A 19,086-nucleotide genomic window follows, 5' to 3' on the forward strand; every position below is an offset into this window, starting at 1 on the left:
GGTCGCCATGTTATTTTGTCTAAAACGCTATTTTAATACGAAAAAGTATATCTATTATCCAAAACAATATCATTAAAGTATTGATAACACCAAAATACAATAGAAGAAGTGTATTAGAAACTTAACATGTTTGTGGATTAGGCAGTCATCTTGGACGAACTAAAATTGCTAGTCAATTATTTCGTTCTAACAGGATAAATTCTGCAGAGATTAATAGTCGATCCATATTGATTGCATTTCGAAGACATTTTCTGGGAAAACCTGAGAAACTGGTATGCTTTGGTTACCATCATGAAGCCTTCGAATCAATGAATTATAATACAACATGTACTCCCCCACCCCGAATCTGATAAAAACCTATATGTGAAGAATATATGAAGTTCTTAAAAAAATATTAATAAAATCAAGTTTCAATAATGGTTTATGAACAGTTGAAGAATACGTAAAGTTTTTAAATTGTTTATAAAATGCCTCATGAATGAATAAAGAACGATAAATTGTTCATCAAATAACTTCAATAATGGTTTAAGAACATTTGAAGAATACGTGAACTTCTTAAATTGTTCATCTATTGACTTCAATAATGGATTCAGAACAGCACATACACAGTCAAGAAAATATAGAATAGCAATACTTTCTCCAGTCGCACATGTTGAATCGCGTTAGTAACGCATCTCAAAATTGAGAACTGAAAAGAAATATTTGAACATACATTCTGTATAAACATTTGTTTACGGTTTGAAGTGCATTTTACAAACCATAAACGAGTCCCTTTAAAGAAGTTCCAACTAAGAACCCTGTATTGAGATCTCAAGTATTGGATACTTGAGTAGATAGGGACGATCGATGCCTTTGTGCTTATCATAATGGCATTGATCCTAGGCTACCGCATGTATTTCACCTAATTTTTTATTAAAAGCGAGTTTATCAAACCACAGGCCTTTAAATCATTTTATAAGTCCCTGATCAAATGAATGAAATCAATGTATCGCTTTTCATTTAAAAGGACTTGTGTTGCTTCAGATATGTCACCGACAGTCTTTCAAAGCTTTAAGCGTTTTGATTATCCTCATCGATTATAATGCCCCTTTCTGTCCATGTAGGAAATGTATATTAATAGTGTATTGTAACCATAAGACGGTAGCGATAAAGTTGCAAGAAGAGTTCCTTCCCTTATTTCTAAAACTGTCTTTTGTTGTAACACAAACAAATCATGTTTAGTCCAGGAACTTATTTACAACACGACTGGCAGACAACCGGTGAAGGACATGACATGCTGTCTTGTCTGTTCATAAGAAATAAACAAAGGTTACGGACATTTGGTAATGAATTTTGTATTTAAATATTTATACATAAAAAATCAGGTTATTACATGATTGCACAGGTATTTTAAAGGTATAATCACAAATTAAATGTACCAATACAAAGGGTGCACAAACAAAGGGAAGTCTTCCCATTGCTTTGAATTGTTAATGTTAGCTAAAAATTGTGGGGTCATAGACCTATTGTCGTATTTTTTTATGGTTATTTAACTATATTACGCTTAATGTTGTTATCTTTATTAGTCCATGCCTAGTCAAGATATGTTATCCTTTTTTAGTAATGTTTTTCTATGTATCAAATATATACCAGGGTAGTCCATATAAAAAACCGCTTCAGAGTCTTTGACAATTTTTGTTTTGGCAACTCTGTGCGTCCATATACCACTTGTTGTTTTCCTAGCCAAGAATGACCGATCCCTGCGCTAAGTATGTTGAGCGGAAAGATAAAAGGCACTCGCTAGGTAGTTAAAAAATGGCAACACTTTGTTGACAGATGGATCTGAATTTTTGTTTCATGAAACACTAAGTGTATTAAGAGAAAGGTATTGGCTAAAAATATTTTATTTGTAACTTTTGTGTTTTTATTTAACAATGCAGTGTTAATTTATATTGTTGAGTTACAATTAACAAGCTTTATTGTGGCTAATACCAAGGTAATAAATTGTGTTGACTTTCAGCAAGTACCACCTTTGTAGTGGCACAACTAGTTGTTGCAACATATACACCTTTCTTGTTTTCAGTCCGACCACAGTGGTTTGAGGGAAGGCCATAAGGGTAGTCTGAAATGCATCTTAAACCATATTTGATATACACTGACGAATAAACCAAATCTAGAAATCCATAGCCATAAACATTACATGAGATTTTATTAAGTCCCAAATCACCAGAAATTATGATACTTGGACACACCAGGGTTAGGCATGAACTCATAACCGAACAACATTCACTAGTTCATCAATAGCTATGACTGACTGGTCATGTTATGAATCAGTCATTTATAAGTTTGCCAATATAATGTCTTCAAAGGAATCAAAAGCATGAAATAACATTAAAATATTTACATTTTATCAAAGAGGACAACAGAAAGCCATATGTTCTATATTTAAAACAAACTTTGACATGAGTTCACTGATAGGTTTACAATTGTAAAGAAGGTTACATTAACTTATACAAAGTCACTCTCGTTGGCACGATGTTGTGGGAGAGTGTGACTTGTGTTGTGGTGGAAACTAGAGAATACCAACTGGTCCAGCTTCGTGACCACTACCCAAACTCACATGCACTCAGGCTGGGATTCGAACCCTGGCCGCCTTGGTGATAAGCGAGTGCCTTAACCACTGTGCTAACTGGACAACCTTTTGGCTTATGATTGGCTTGTGTATTCAGATCATAGCTTTTGGGCGCAGATGCAAATTAACAATGTTGAAATACATACATAGTAAAGCATGATCAGCATTATTTTATTGCTTCATTTCAACAGTTATTTTGTTAATGTTTCTTAAACGATCATATAATATAGTTAAGTTTAGGCTAATGGATGTAAAGTCCTTATATTTGAAAAATCTCTTTAAAACTTCTTTTATTTTTATTTTGCCTTGAAAATTGCATGGAAAGTGTTTGTATTTACAAAAAAGGGCTTAAATTTTCTTTTTCTGTCTGAAATGAAGTGTTAGTATTAAAAAAGGTTCATCTTTACAAAAAAACTTTGATCTTAGTGGATGCTTCATTAGTATCTTTTTACCTTTCTAATCTGTTGGCGTGCGTGTGATGGTACAGGTATGGTAAGGGCTTTAGTCCCAATCAGTACATTTTAAGTTTACACCGATTCAGTAAATTTCAATTTCTGGTTTCGTTTTTGCTGTAGTTTCTTGTTGTTTTTAACAAAGCTTATACTAGACTGGTTGACCACAAAAATATACACATTAAAGCAATGTGAAAACATTGCATTTAAGTAAATGACATCAGTTGAGTGGGTGAGTCTACACTGAAATCCCACGCAAAGTTGGAAAAACACAAGAGAATCTGCAATACATTAAAAAACTTAAAAGACAATTCAATTTTTAACAAGTAACTATGTCACAAATATGTGTTATTAATTATTGTCTTTGAAAATAAGTGTTATCTCATAGTTTGTAGGGGTAATTAAAGAAATAGAAATTAGGTACTGGACATTGAAATCTCCTTGAAAACTCCTTGATTTTGTCACGAGTCTGGCTGTATGAACTCTGAACAGGTTCACAGTGACATTAACCCTTTGCATGCTGGGTAAACTGTCGTCTGCTCAAAAATGTCGTCTGGTTTATTCTAAATTTCTTTCAATTTACTTAAAACTTTGGGGATATATTGACTGAGTGGCAAACAGCTTGGAACCTGACCAGGCGTCGAGTTACTCGGCGTCTGGTCTGGTTCCGAGCTGTTTGCAAAGCCTTTAAAATCGCCATCAGCAGCTTAAGGGTTAAATAAAGAAGAAGATACAACCTTTTTGCGTTCACCCCTTGACCTGAATACTATCTTTACAAAGCATACACGTTGGGATCCCAAGTTACAACATCAGACCACTTTCTGGTTTGTGGGACAAATGATTAATTAGCAATTTGTTTAGAATGATTGTTTTATAGTATTAATTTTGACTGTACTTCAGGAATATGTATGACATTATATCATATAGGTATTGACTTAATTTTATCAGTATGTTATTGCAAACTGTTTATAATCATTGGCAAATTATTTTAAGCACATGCTTACCGGTACTGTATTTTGGAAGTAGTACAAGTAATGGTACTGTTACTGTAAAGTATGTTATTTAACCTCTATTTGTATGGGACATGTATAATGTGTTTTACATTTTGGTAAAGTTCAGTTTAGGTCAGGTGTAGTTGGTTTTCAAAGTAAAAATAAGTGACTTGACCACAGGCCAAATTGTCATTAAGTTCACTTCATCCCTGCACAAAGTATCATTGTATGTATTGTGACAAGTTTGGTGTAGAATATGCCTTCATGATTTCCACAACCAAAAACAAACAACTAAATCATCAGCTTTATTATTTACTAGTCTAAAATGATTATTTGTTCTACATTTCAAAACACTTTGATGAGTCTTAAAGATAAGAACAATTGAAATGCATTTACAGTTATGATGGTATATATGAAAGAAGAACACATTTATATTCTGCTAATATTTATACTTATGTCTTCAGCTTTGTATCCCAATATATCCATTATTAATAATAAGACACTTCCTAACAATAACCAAGCACCATTTTCCTCACAACCAGGACTGTTAGAGCGGCCCCCTTTGGCTGCGCACCTTGAGGAAGCAAGATACAAGATCTTTGTGGCGGGAAAGTCGGGCGTGGGCAAGAGTGCCACAGTGGCGAAACTCACAGGCCATGATATACCAAAAACACACATGGAGACACCAGGTCTGAATTTTGATATAGCACTAGTACTCTCTATGTAATGATGCACTTATAGTTTCCATACATTTATTTTAAAGGGGCATTATATCAATAAAGGTTGGTGCTATTTTTCTGCTTTTTTTCAGGCATTATTATTTTAATTCGTTTGCCTTTAATGATCAAAAGAAAAAAAACATATGATATGTGTACAGTTGAAATAAAATTAGCTTTTGTAATAGTATAAATGTTGTGTTTTTTAATTAATAGCTATGTGGCCACAAATTCCTTAGTTAATAAAGCCTTAAATATCACTAATATTTTATATTGTGCCCCTTTAAAGGGGCTGTACTCCGTATGATAAAATAGCGAAAAAAAAAGAAAATTGTCGAAAACTGACATAAACTTGGTATCAATGTGTACAATGCATTGAAACTTACTAACTGAAGTACCACATAGTTTACAATTAATTTATTTTTAGCAGTTTTTTCGTATTTTTCCATTAAAAAAGATTACTAGGTATGTCTACCTAGTAGAATTCATTCCTTATGCGTGATTGGCTAGTCGATGTTATCACGTGATATTACCAAGTTAGGTATATAGCTTAAATATTCCAATCGTTTAGGGTTAGCCTTCGTAGCCCAGTGGATACAACACTGGACTGTAATTTTGGCGACACCGGTTCGAATCCGGTCTGTGACTGGATTTTTTTTTTTACGTTTTGGTATTTTTTTTACAATTATGATATCAAAGTGTAAAACATTTTATTAAATAATTGTCCTGAGATTCGTAACAGAAAAAAACTTTTTTTGGTGCCAATCTGGTGTATAGTCCCTTTAAGATTTCTGTATGATACAGGTTTTAAATTAATTGCTTTTAAAACTAATAATTTTCATTAAATGTTTTGTTTGTTTTCCAATATCATTTTTTTATAAGGGCTCAAATGAAACAGAAGAAATAACACTGCATATTATTTATTTATTTATTTATTACAATCAATTGTTTATAACACATACATTTTTAGGTTTACAGACAAGCACCTGTTTTTGGCCTGGGAAGATTATTGATGTGAACAAGGTCACACTCTTTCACCTGCAGTTTTGGGATGCAGGGGAAATGGCAACCAAAAAGTTTGACCACGTTCTTAGTGTATGTAGGTTTGAGTTTTACCAATTTAACAAATGTTTGTCAATTCTATTTTGTTTACTTTATATTTTTCAAAACAAAGCTTTGTCAGTCAATATTGCCATAGTTCTTGTGTAGTATGAATGGAATATGTATCAGAACCGTCTATGGAAAACCGCTCTGATAGTTTATTGGTAAAGCCTCAGCTTCATCCCAAGATGGATCCTGAACTGCGTCATTCCAAAATATAATTTTTAACAATTTCATAAAAAAAAACACCTTCACAATTTAAAGTGGCAAATAACTTAATAATAATATTTTGAAAGTGTTAGATAACTTTATAATTTCTTTAGAAAACATTCGATGTAAGGATTTGATTTATAGTGATGATTTGTTGCCTTAACATACAGTTGAATGAGCTTGTTTATGGTGGAAACTAGTCATGACAGGAATGTTAAAAATTAAATTTGGCTATCCCGAAGGTCAAATTTAAGCAAGTTATATAAGCAAGTTATATAAACATTTTTACAGGTAAACCTCTAATAATAAAGTTTGAGTTGTAAATATTTTTTGCGTCTTCCCCGTGCCAAAAAAAAGCTCAGCTTTCTAAAAAGCGCAGCTTTAGCTTAGCTAAAGCTATGCTTTTCAAAAAGCTGCGTTTTTTTAGCTAAGCTATTTTGAAAAAGCTTAGCAAAAGCTGTGTTTTTTATAGAAAGGTTAGCAAAAGCTGTGCTTTTTAATAATAGCTTAGCTAAAGCTATGTTTTTTTCTCTAAAAAGCTGCGCTTTTTCTTCAAAGCTGCGCTTTTTAAAAAAGAGCTGCACAAAAGCTATGTTCTTTTCTCTAAAAGCTGAGTTTTTTCTACTAAGCTGCGCTTTTTGTTTATGAAGATGCGTTTTTTAAATCAAAGCTTAGCTAAAGCTGCGTCTTTTGACTAGGTAAAAGATTGCCTCTTAGAAAAGCTGCGTCTTTTTCATATTAGCTGCGTCTTTTCCAAAATTAAAATTGGGTTAGTATTTCTTTAAAAGACTAAGCTTTTCAAAGAAAAGACTAAGCTTTTGGAGAAAAACAAAGGTTTATATTGTGAAATTCATTTTCAAAATTTTATTATTTATTTATAACACAGTTATTAAAATAGAAATTCCAAATATTTTTTTGTGTTTTTTTTTTATTCAAAACGCAGGTGTCTGAAAATATATCATTTTCCTAAATACCTTTAAATTGTTTTGAAAATGTGTCCCATCTCATCAGGTCCTGATTATTCTATTTTGGATTTTTTATTTTAAACTAAAATTGAATCCGTGTTGGTCAAGTTATTCTTTGTCTCTGTACATGCTGATTCGATTTAAAATAAGACAATTTTGGGCTGTCTTTGGCATTTAACCAGTGCCATTAAACTGGGTTTATGTTTAAACTTTTTGCTACTCAGAGCTAGTTTCTGTAGTTTTTGGCATAAATATTTTGGCAGGAACAGAAGATACATCTTTTTTTTTATTGGTATCCCTTTTAAAAGTATCTTTAGTTTTATTGATAATCTACTGTCATTAAAGAGTGCATTTTAAGTGTATCTTTTTACTAAGAAGTGCATCTTTTAGTTTAGGTAAAAAAAGTAGTATCTTTGTGTAATAGTAGTATCTTTGTGTAATAAAGTAAACATTTATGAAATATACACATAAATACAAGAATATGAATGAATGAATGAATGAATGAATGAATGAATGAATGAATGAATGAATGAATGAATGAATGAATGAATCAATCAATCAATCAATCAATCAATCAATCAATCAACCAGTAAATAAACATTTTATTATTGATCAATTTACTAAACTAAACTAAAACAAAATAATGAAATAAAAAGAAAGATTATTTTAAAAATCAAAAATATATTATATTTTTTTTATTTAAATCAAAAGAACACATTTTACTTATAGGCAATAATCAATTGCATGTAATAACAACATTTATAGAATTATTATTCCTTAAATTTCTTGTAATGCCACTACCAAATTCTTTGTCATTTCCTTTCCAATTTTACAACATGCATGATAAGCCTGATCTTATCTGATTGTACCAAGGACCAATTAAATCTCAGCATTTAGGGAGCCAATTTCAAATCAAAGCTACTGGTAGCCATTTTGTTGGGATTTCATTAAAATAATATTGATGATGTTTTAATTAATAAATGAATTCACACCAATTAAAACAAATTAATAGTAAAGGGATTAGTGAAGTAAAATAATGATCATTAGATCAGATAAATATGAACTATTATTAAAAAACATGACATACCACTATTGGATGATTTGTGATAAACTGACATGTGAAAGCACTCAGGTCATGGTATGTATTCTTTATTTCAGTTGTTAATTTCACTGTTATGACACTTGACTACTTGTGGGACTTTTATTTGTCAACTTTCAATCTAGTGCACATATTTTAATAAATAACAATGCTGTTGTAGATAGTAGCTGGATGTAGGATTATTGGCCCCAGATAGTAGATTTACGTAGTTTTAAAACTCTATGAAGATGCACTTGTTTTCATCCTTATATATATGTTAATATCATATTAACATATTAAGCTGAAATTGCCATGTTTCCATACAAATGCACACTAGCACCTTTAATGCTATACAAATGATTACAGTGTTGGTTTTTGGAGGGTTCATAAAACTGCCATCTGCCACATGGCTTACCAGTTATTGGAAACTTGCCAAATTGGGTCAATCAATTTAAGTTAAGTACAAATAAAGTCATTACATAATTAAAATATGATACCCTGTTTTATTCCAGAGCTGTCAGGAATCTCTAGATTTGACAAAAATATAACAAAAGATCCTTGAGACTTGTCATTTTCCAATTTGTAGCTTTAACAGTTTCATGATTTTCTATCAATTATTTTTGCCACTGAGTAAAAGGTTATTTTATTATTGCTAAATTTGACAAATATGTACTTGTTTGTCTGTCTGTAAATACATTATGTCCAGTTACAAGGTGTCATGTAAAATGAGATATGAAATAATAAAAATATATGTAACACAAACTCATGTTTAGGAAATTTAAATAAAGCAAAATGTCTATGTATTTATTCAAATGTGTTCTATTTTTGATGGTTCAATATATTTATATAACGCGATTTAAACACACTTGGTGCATTTTTTTTTGTTTAATTTTGTTTAAAGCGTATATTTTTGTTAAAAAATGCACTTTAGATACACTCAAATGTGTATTTAGTGCGTTTTTTTGTAAAATCTTTTCTTCACCTGTGGTATTTTTTATGAAAATAGGAGCTATGTTGTTTTTTTTAAAAAGCTGCGCTAAATTAGCTAAGCTATTTGAAAAGCTTCATCATAAAGCTAAGCTTTTGGGCCAATACCGCCATAAAGCTGCGCTTTTCATAATTAGCTAAGCTATTTTAGAAAAAGCTAAGCTTTTGGGCCAATACCGCCATAAAGCTGCGCTTTTCATAATTAGCTAAGCTATTTTAGAAAAAGCTAAGCTTTTGGGCCAATACCGCCATAAAGCTGCGCTTTTCATAATTAGCTAAGCTATTTTAGAAAAAGCTAAGCTTTTGGGCCAATACCGCCATAAAGCTGCGCTTTTCATAATTAGCTAAGCTATTTTAGAAAAAGCTAAGCTTTTGGGCCAATACCGCCAAAAAGCTGCGCTTTTCATAATTAGCTAAGCTATTTTAAAAGCTAAACTTTTGGGCCAATACCGCCATAAAGCTGCGCTTTTCATAATTAGCTAAGCTATTTTAGAAAAAGCTAAGCTTTTGGGCCAATACCGCCATAAAGCTGCGCTTTTCATAATTAGCTAAGCTATTTTAGAAAAAGCTAAGCTTTTGGACCAATACCGCCATAAAGCTGCGCTTTTCATAAAAATAGCTTAGCTATTTTGCCCAATATCACCAAGAGCTGAGCTTTTTTAAGAAATTAGCTAAGCTATTTTGGCAAAAAGCATAGCTTTAGCGCAGCAGCTGTGTTGTTTTTTTTCCCAAAAAGCTGCGTTTTTTATAAAAAAAAGCTGCGCTTTTTCGGGCCAATACCGCTAAGCTTTTAGCTATGCTTTTAGCTATGCTTTTAGCTGTGCTTTTAGCTCAGCTTTTAGCTTAGCTTTAGCGAACCTTTTTTGGCACGGGTCTTCTTAGGAGACTTAGTGTGGACATTTGGTTAACGATTAAAAGTCTGTATTTTTAACACTGACTTGTGCCAGTTATTTCCCTAAACCAATGTATTGTGTAGGAAAGTGGAGTGTGAACAATTCCATTCTCACCATATTGTTATAGGACCATGCATCTGCGTTCCCGTCGTCTGTTTAGGGGGCAGGGTGGTTAGCTTTAACAAGCGTTACATTCTATCTGTGCACCACTCCCAGGACCCTAACAAGACTGTTACTCTTTTATGGGGCTGACTGCCATGAGAGTCTAATGCTGTTGTAATTAAACATGTACACCAATCCATCAGCTGGGAACAATGAGGATGTGCCCTAAACTGTTACACAACACAGGGACACAACACAGGGGCATACATTGTACCTAAGCGTACTCCAGCACGCCTTGGCATACAAGTCAATTTGGGTTCCCTGAAATGGCAAGTTCTTAAATCTTGAAATCAGGAATAAAAATTGACCCTAAAGGGTGTATATACATGCAATGTTTTCCGGTGTTGACGGGTTACTTAAGTGAACGGGCATACAAATTAAAAAAGCTTCAGGTACGCCCTTAAGAAGAACACGTTTCAAGTCTAGATTCAAGCATGTGGTCACTATGCCAACCAGAGATTGGCACAAATGGAACACCCGTCGAGTTATAACCTATCTTCTTGATTAACGTGCTGACCTCATTACTAATTTCTTCGAAACGTCTGTGAGAGAATGCTGGTTCAGTGCTGTCCATCTTGTTTACACCAACGCTGAGCTGTTTCACACCAAGGGTGAAGGCAAGCAGGGCATGCTCTCTGGTATGCCCGTTCTTGGAGATACCAGCCTCAAATCTACTATCTACCACATGTCATGTAGACCTTTACAGTCGCAGAAAATTGATAAAATAAAGGGTCAATCATATTTTTAATTGACAATAATGATTTGTAGAAAATGTATACAAATTATAATAAACAATCAAAGACCTGCATGTTCCTGTTAAGTCAAACATAAAACAGTGTTTCCCATGAACCATAAGTCGGTCCATATATGAAAAGATAAGAAAGGCCTTGTTTCTTTTATGGTAATGATCAATGTGGACGATTTGTCAGCTAAGCAGTGTAAGGACCCCACAAAAATATTTTTTTGTGTTTTTAATATCTGTCCAAAATGGCTAAGTCAGTAGAAATAGGTAAAATACAAACCATAGGTAGGTCGGCTCTAAGTAATATTTCTTATATTATACTGAACTTTTTTTTTCAATATTTTTAAAGCGCTTTAAATGTGTTTTATTTAACAAAACAAATAATGTTCTTTTGCAACAATTTTTTTCACTGTTGCCTCAATCACCAATTTTATAATGCCAGTGGTCCATACGATATGATGTCCGTGGTCCATGTCATATATTTGGCCGGTTCGAACCTGGTTGAGAAAGACAGGGGGTCTACGTCAAGGTCACTGTTTAATACTAAAAATTAAAAAAAGTTTGAAACTAAATAGCTTTAGTTTGGGCTGACACATCTTTACTTAATTCAGCATTAAGGAAGAAATTGTGGAGACCTCTCATGGGATTCACTGCATTTGGGGCCCCTGAAGTCATGGTCAAGGTCATTGAAACAAGAAATAGAAAAACGGTTAAAACTGAATAATTTTAGTTAGGGCACCATATCTTCACCAAAATTCATATATGGGTCGGGTTTCTGGATATCTTGGATTGGTTTTTAGCTAGACTATTCGAAGAATAAGGAGAGTTATCCTAGTCACCCGAGCCTCTGCGTCGGCGTAACCACTTATGTTAAAGTTTGCGTACCACCTCAAATATTTTCAAAATCCATTATCATATGGCTTTGAAACTTTGCACACTTGTTCACCATCATGCCCCCCCAACCTGAACACAGGAGGAGGTAACTCTATCTAGCATTTTGACAAAGTTATGCCCCTTTTTCGACTTAAAATTCATGTTAAAGTTTGCGTACAACCTCAAATATTTTCAAAGTCCATTGACATCTGGCTTTGAAACTTTGCACGCTTGTTCAACATCATGCCCCCCCCCCCCCCCCCAATCTGTACACAGGAGGAGGTCACTGTATCAAGCATTTTGACAGAATAATGCCCCTTTTTCGACTTAGAATTTACGTTAAAGTTTGCGTACCACCTCAAATATTTTCAAAGTCCATTGACATCTGGCTTTGAAACTTTGTACGTTTGTTCACCATCATGCCCCAACCTGTACACAGGAGGAGGTCACTGTATCAAGCATTTTGACAGAATTATGCCCCTTTATCGTACCAGTATGCTTTGGCAAGCACATAGAATACTATACTTGTAACAGTGTGTTTTGGCAAGCACATGGAATACTATAATTGTACCAGTATGTTTTTGCAAGCATATGGAATACTATAAATGTACCAGTCTGTTTCAGCACGCATATGGAATACTATAAATGTACCAGTATGTTTCAGCAAGCATATGGAATACTATAAATGTACCAGTATGTTTCAGCAAGCCCATGGAATACTATAAATGTACCAGTATGTTTCAGCAAGCCCATGGAATACTATAAATGTACCAGTATGTTTCAGCAAGCATATGGAATACTATAAATGTACCAGTATGTTTCAGCAAGCATATGGAATACTATAAATGTACCAGTATGTTTCAGCAAGCCCATGGAATAATATAAATGTACCAGTATGTTTCAGCAAGCATATGGAATACTATAAATGTGCCAGTATGTTTCAGCAAGCATATGGAATACTATAAATGTACCAGTATGTTTCAGCAAGCATATGGAATACTATAAATGTACCAGTATGTTTCAGCAAGCATATGGAATACTATAAATGTACCAGTATGTTTCAGGCGTGTACAGAGAGGGTAGACTGTATACTGTTTCTCTTTTCGCTGGTAGACAAGTCCAGTTTTGACGAGCTGCACGCCCTTATTAGTCGACTGTCCACACCAAATAGCAACGTTGCCAAACTTGTCATCGCAACAAAGTATCCTTTTTGGGGCAAAAAGTACCGGTATTGCATTACGTCTAATGATAAATACTGGCTTAAATTTCTTTACAAGATCGTTGAGTTAATGCTATTTTACAATTTTGTTGATGTTAACATGTAGGTATTCTATCCAACAATGAGCCGATTGTTCAGAACTTAGTTAAAGTTAATAATGTCATCGTTGTGAACTTCAAGAACTGAAACATTTTATGATGTGATCATATTTTTTCATAAAAATAAGTACATCTGAAACAGTGGTCTCAACTCTGGTTAACCCTTAAGCTGCTGATGGCGATTTTAAAGGCTTTGCAAACAGCTTGGAACCAGACCAGACGCCGAGTAACTCGGCGCCTGGTCAGGTTCCAAGCTGTTTGCCACTCAGTCAATATATCCCCAAAGTTTTAAGTAAATTGAAAGAAATTTAGAATAAACCAGACAACATTTTTGAGCAGACAACAATTTACCCAGCATGCAAAGGGTTAAGAACACAGCAGATCACAAACGTTACCTTTCATTTGGGCAATTGCTCAGTGTTCTATTTTCTATTTTATCAAACATCATCAAAAAACATATTTTATATTTGACTAAGAGTTTATAATGCATATGGTTTGTACAATGGCTAAACATCTTGTTTAAACCATATATCCATGTAATTAAAATTGCAATACATACATGTTTAATTAATTAACATTTTGCAGTTTAGTCACAATAATAAAATTACCGGTAGTACTTCCTTCCCGACACATCCTTGTGAAAAATTAACTTTTATGCCCCTCAAGATAGGAAAATTTAAATCTTTTTTTTTTTAGTATCTCATGTGCGACTCAGCTTTTTGTATGGTTCATACTAATACTTCAAGATGCACTTTTACATAAGATTTACCACAATTAATACTATTGTTTTAATATTCCAATAAGAATGAATAAATGTCGAAAACAATGCTTTTTATGAAGGATACCGAGTTTAATTTGGGAGAAATGTGCATAAAACATGGTATTTATACCTTATGAGACTATAGTAGATCACAGTAAATCTTTAAGCATTCACGTTTTATGTTTGTTACAAATGTGTATGAAATGATTTTGAATAAGAGTGTCACTTTAAAAAAAAATGATCGAAAATACATAACAGATATAGTGATAGCTGTGAACGAACTCACTGAAAAAGCCTCAAGGTCAAATTATTTTATGATGTATACAGTAGGCAAAAGAAAATATTTTGTAATATGTTGTTTCAGTCTGAAACAAAATACCTAAACAACTCAGGTTTATTAAAATGTCCTTAAAGCCCGCCCTCACAGATTGATCGTTTTGACAACTTTTTTATTTTCTGCTTTGGAATGAGCAAATTTTAGCTCGACTATTCGAAGAATAAGGAGAGCTTTACTACTCACCCAAGCGTCGGTGTTGGTGTTGGCGTTGGCGTCACACCTTGGTTAAGGTTTTGCGTGCAAGCACACATAGGTTAATATCTTAGCAACTACTTGAGGTTTTGCATTGAGACTTTATACAATGGTACTCAACCATCCAACCTACTTAATAAACCAAGTAAGATAACTCTAGTTTGCATTTAATGCAAATAATTGGCCTTTATTATTTGACTTAGAAATTCTGGTTAAGGTTTTGCGTGCAAGCACACATAGGTTAATATCTCAGCAACTACTTGAGGTATTGCATTGAGACTTTATACAATGGTACTCAACCATCCAATCGACTTAATTAACCAAGTAAGATAACTCTAGTTTGCATTAAATTCAAATAATTGCCCTTTATTATTCGACATAGAAATTCTGGTTAAGTTTTGCATGTTACCACTTTTAAGTCAATACTTTAGCAAATACATTATGTATTGCATTGAAACTTTACACACAGGCTCCCAACCATTTAATCTTCTTATTTAATCAAGTAAGATAACTCTATCTTTCATATTATATTATTTTTGCCCCTTTATAATGCGACTTAGTAATTCTGGTTAAGGTCTTGCATGTTAGCACACATAGGATAATATCTCAGCAACTACTTGATGTATTGCATTGAGACTTTATACAATGGTATTCAACCACCCAACCTAATTGAATAACCAAGATAGATAACTGTATTTTGCAAATAATGGCCCTTTATTATTACACTTAAAAATTCTGGTTAAAATTTAGCATGTAACCACATTTATGTTAATATCTCAGCACATCATGTAAATTGCATTGAAATCTAATCTTACAGTGATCCATGCATGTTTTGCCAAAACTTTTCAATCCTTACACTGAAAAGCGGCTGAATAGGCGAGCGCGCTGTCTCTGTGACAGCTCTTGTTAGTGTTTATGTCTGCAAACTAGTGGAACAAGACTGCTGACGATCAGAAGATCAGATCACAGTTTTTCTTATTTATGTTCAAAAATGAATTTATGTTACAAACACTTTAAGAAAAATTAAATTTACGGCAGTTATCTATATAATTGACATCTTTTTTTATTGTAAGTTATCTTTTAAGACTGAATTGCAACCAAATTTATCTGGTTCTGAGAGAAAAACTAAAACAAAATGTTGAAACAGTCAATCTTTGAATGTGCATCTTTAATTATCTTTGCATTAGTTACTAGGATACTTAAGTTTGTCCTTAACTCACCATAGATGTGACCAACACGCACACAGTGAAGTAACACAACGAGATATCCGTGATTTCGAGAAGGCGTGGCAAATACCTGTTCTCAAAGTGAAAAACATTCCCGACATAAACCAGTCAGATATCAATGATACGATCCACACTTTGAACTCTATATGTGAACATCTGTGGCAAAGGGACTTAATACTTGCAGGGAAAATACCAAAGCCGTCCACAACCCAGGAACCGGAAAAAGTGATAAGAACTTTTGCGTCGGATGAATATATTTAGCATATTTCAATACAGTCCAACCCTGTTGGCTCAGACTCCCAGCAACAGGCGAAAATACTCAAGCCTTAGGAAATTTGAGCCAAGCAGGAATGCTTACCTTCAGTTCAAATAAATCAGTCATTCACATCCAGTTCGAGCCAAGAAGGAAATCATCCAAGCAAGTTCGAGCCAATGGGGTTCGACAGTACTTTAACATGTTTAACATGTGATACTCAAATCAAAGGTTGAGGTATTGATGTATACATAGCCTTGATGTTATTGTATCAATGTGCAAAACTTTTAGCCTACTTAGGCAAGCAATTGCTCAAGATGTTCACATGGAACTTAGTACACATGTTGCCAGTGACAACGCACACATACAGTCGAACTGGTTGGCTCGAACTCCCATGGAATGGCGATAATACATCGAGTCTTGGGAAATTCAAGTCAAGCATGAATGCTTACCTTCAGAAGAAAGAAATCGGTCCTTTTCATCAAATTAGAGCCCGAGGAATTCGAGCCAAGCAAGTTTGAGCCAACACGGTTTAACTGTATATGGCAAGGCCAATGTTGTTGTCATCAATTTGCAAATCCTTTACACTTCCAAGGCCAGTAGTTGCTCAAGGTTTTCACATAATATGTAGTACAAATGTTGCCAGCGACAATACACACATTTAAAGCAAGGCCTGTTGCTTAATAACAAGTCATCTTCATGCAAGAAATCAATAATTGATTCTATTTCTATAATTAAGCAGTTACTTACAGTGTGTGTATTCCACGTGATAAATTATGTCATATAATACTACATCGGAAGGCAACATTTAGCTTAAAATAAAGACTAATAACAAAGATAACTTTTCTATTTCTGCACTATTTTAAATGAAATAAAGGGCAGTCTTTACTGCTTAAAGAGCACAGCTTTCGTTTTATTACGGGAGTTTGATAAGGTGATTAGTTTTATCAAACACTTCGACAAATCTGTTTCCAAAATAATGTTTTGACAGTGCTCCATTGGACGGTTGATTTGTGAAAAGATTTGTCTGAGTGTTTTAAGAAACTAGACTCTCAATCAACTTCAGTATTAAAAGACCAAAGACAGGGCTCCGTAAAAGGCGTTGACTCCACTATGTTTCATTTGAAATGGTGTAGACATAGTGAAGTTTTCTTTGTTTAAAGTCTTTATTCGAAGCAAAATGTTGCCGACATAGCATTTATGACCAATTTTAGCATGTTGTACACACACTGATTTAGTACTTGCACTAGGGTGACAAATTATAGTTGTCAGTGCTCCAGCCAGGATATGAAAAGGTCAAGGTGCTAGGTCCTACATGTAGGTCAGTTCATTTTTGATAACATTGAATGAGCCTTAATGGGGCACATGCAAGGGCCAATGTTCAGTTCATATTCCAGTGTTGCAACTACTTTCAGTACTAATATTTTATTATTTAAACTTTAGTTTTTATCTTTACTTGCAAGTGTCAAAATTATGTATATTTAACATTTTTATACTTGAAAAATGAACATATGTCCAATATGTCAAATAAATATCAAATATAGTTCAAACCCATCAAAGAGGGTTCTGTCAAACAAAAAGGCACAGCAGGGCATAGGCTATATAGACCTAGTTGGAGCACTGATTGTGTTACTGGGGTAGGCTGCTTGTTTGACTGAAGAAAAACAGACAAGTGGTACATCTACTTTGTGCTCTTGTAAAATAAATTCTTCAGTTGAGCTGATGATTGATTTAAATATCAATAAATATTCCTCTGTAAACTCCTCAATTTTAGTGTTATTTTTAGCTCTTCTGGCCAAAGGCTGAAAGAGCTTATGCGATGGCGCGGTGTCCCTAGTCCATGCATCTGTCTGTCAATTAACAGTTTTGGTTGTATCTTAATCAAACTTATACCGTAGTTGGATATCCATGAAAGCTTAGTTCTTTTCTTAACCCAGCTAGATTCACCCATGCTTGACTTGATTATGGCCCTTGAGCTTATGTAGCCAAGTGAAAAATTATAGTTAAAGTGAGACAACCTGTGTTTCTATAGAATGCAGTTTGGTTATTGTTTTTCTCTGCCTTGCCTTGTTAGTTGGTTACCTCCCTTGTGAGTTGGTGACCTCCTTTGCCAGTTGGTTACCACCCTTGCCAGTTAGTTATCTCCTTTGGCAGTTGGTTACCTCCCTTGTTAGTTTGTTATCTCCTTTGCCAGTTGGTTTCTCTCTTGTTAGTTTGTTATCTCCTTTGGCAGTTGGTTACCTCCCTTGTTAGTTTGTTATCTCCTTTGCCAGTTGGTTACCTCCCTTGTTAGTTTGTTATCTCCTTTGCCAGTTGGTTACCTAACTTGGCAGTTGGTTTCTCCTTTGCCAGTTGGTTACCTCCCTTGTCAGTTGGTTTCTCCTTTGCCAGTTGGTTACTTCTCTTGTCAGTTGGTTTCTCCTTTGCCAGTTGGTTACCTCTCTTGTCAGTTTGTTGCCTCCTTTGCCAGTTGGTTACCTCACTTGCCTGTTGGTTTTTCCTTTGCCAGTTGGTTACCTCCCTTGTCAGTTTGTTATCTCCTTTGCCAGTTGGTTACCTCACTTGCCAGTTAGTTTCTCCTTTGCAAGTTGGTTACCTCCCTTGTCAGTTGGTTTCTCCTTTGCCAGTTGGTTACCTCCCTTGTCAGTTGGTTTCTCCTTTGCCAGTTGGTTACCTCCCTTGTCAGTTGGTTTCTCCTTTGCCAGTTGGTTACCACCATTGTCAGTTTGTTGCCTCCTTTGCCAGTTGGTTACCTCACTTGCCTGTTGGTTTTTCCTTTGTCAGTTGGTTACCTCCCTTGTCAGTTTGTTATCTTCTTTGCCAGTTGGTTACCTCCCTTGTCAGTTGGTTTCTCCTTTGCAAGTTGGTTACCTCCCTTGCCAGTTGGTTTCTCCTTTGCCAGTTGGTTACCTCACTTGCCAGTTGGTTTCTCCTTTGCCAGTTGGTAACATCCCTTGTCAGTTGGTTATCTCCCTTGCCAGTTGGCTATCTCCCTTGCCTTTGTTAAAGATAGTGATAAAGTGATAAAGAGAGACAACCTGTACTCTGTGCTGTTGGCTATCTCCCTTGCCTTTGTTAAAGATAGTGATAAAGTGAAAAATAGAGACAACCTGTACTCTGTGCTCTTGGTTATCTCCCTTGCCTTTATTAAAGATAGTGATAAAGTGATAAAGAGAGACAACCTGTACTCTGTGCTGTTGGTTATCTCCCTTGCCTTTG

The 19,086-nt window shown here is 34.4% G+C and overlaps 1 protein-coding gene across 1 annotated transcript; it reads left to right on the top strand.

Moving 5' to 3' along the window:
• Positions 1–1,190: 1,190 nt before the first annotated feature.
• LOC128245367 (ciliogenesis and planar polarity effector 2-like) lies at positions 1,191–17,627 on the top strand. Its single transcript, XM_052963501.1, has 5 exons — positions 1,191–1,322; positions 4,598–4,744; positions 5,742–5,866; positions 12,847–12,983; positions 15,614–17,627. Exons 1-5 carry the CDS (start codon positions 1,214–1,216, stop codon positions 15,873–15,875), a joined length of 780 nt encoding a protein of 259 aa, XP_052819461.1. The 5' UTR covers positions 1,191–1,213; the 3' UTR covers positions 15,876–17,627.
• The last annotated feature ends 1,459 nt before the right edge of the window (positions 17,628–19,086 follow it).

This window comes from Mya arenaria, chromosome 9 (assembly GCF_026914265.1).
Source record: "Mya arenaria isolate MELC-2E11 chromosome 9, ASM2691426v1".
Classification (NCBI taxonomy): Eukaryota; Metazoa; Mollusca; class Bivalvia; order Myida; family Myidae; genus Mya; species Mya arenaria.

Bases quoted from the DNA above. Each gene is read 5' to 3' on its own strand.
- LOC128245367 (XM_052963501.1), top strand. From the start codon at position 1,214: ATGTTTAGTCCAGGAACTTATTTACAACACGACTGGCAGACAACCGGT. The intron at 4,745-5,741 runs GTCTGAATTTTG...ATACATTTTTAG, and splicing joins AACACACATGGAGACACCAG to GTTTACAGACAAGCACCTGT. The intron at 12,984-15,613 runs GTATCCTTTTTG...AACTCACCATAG, and splicing joins AAACTTGTCATCGCAACAAA to ATGTGACCAACACGCACACA.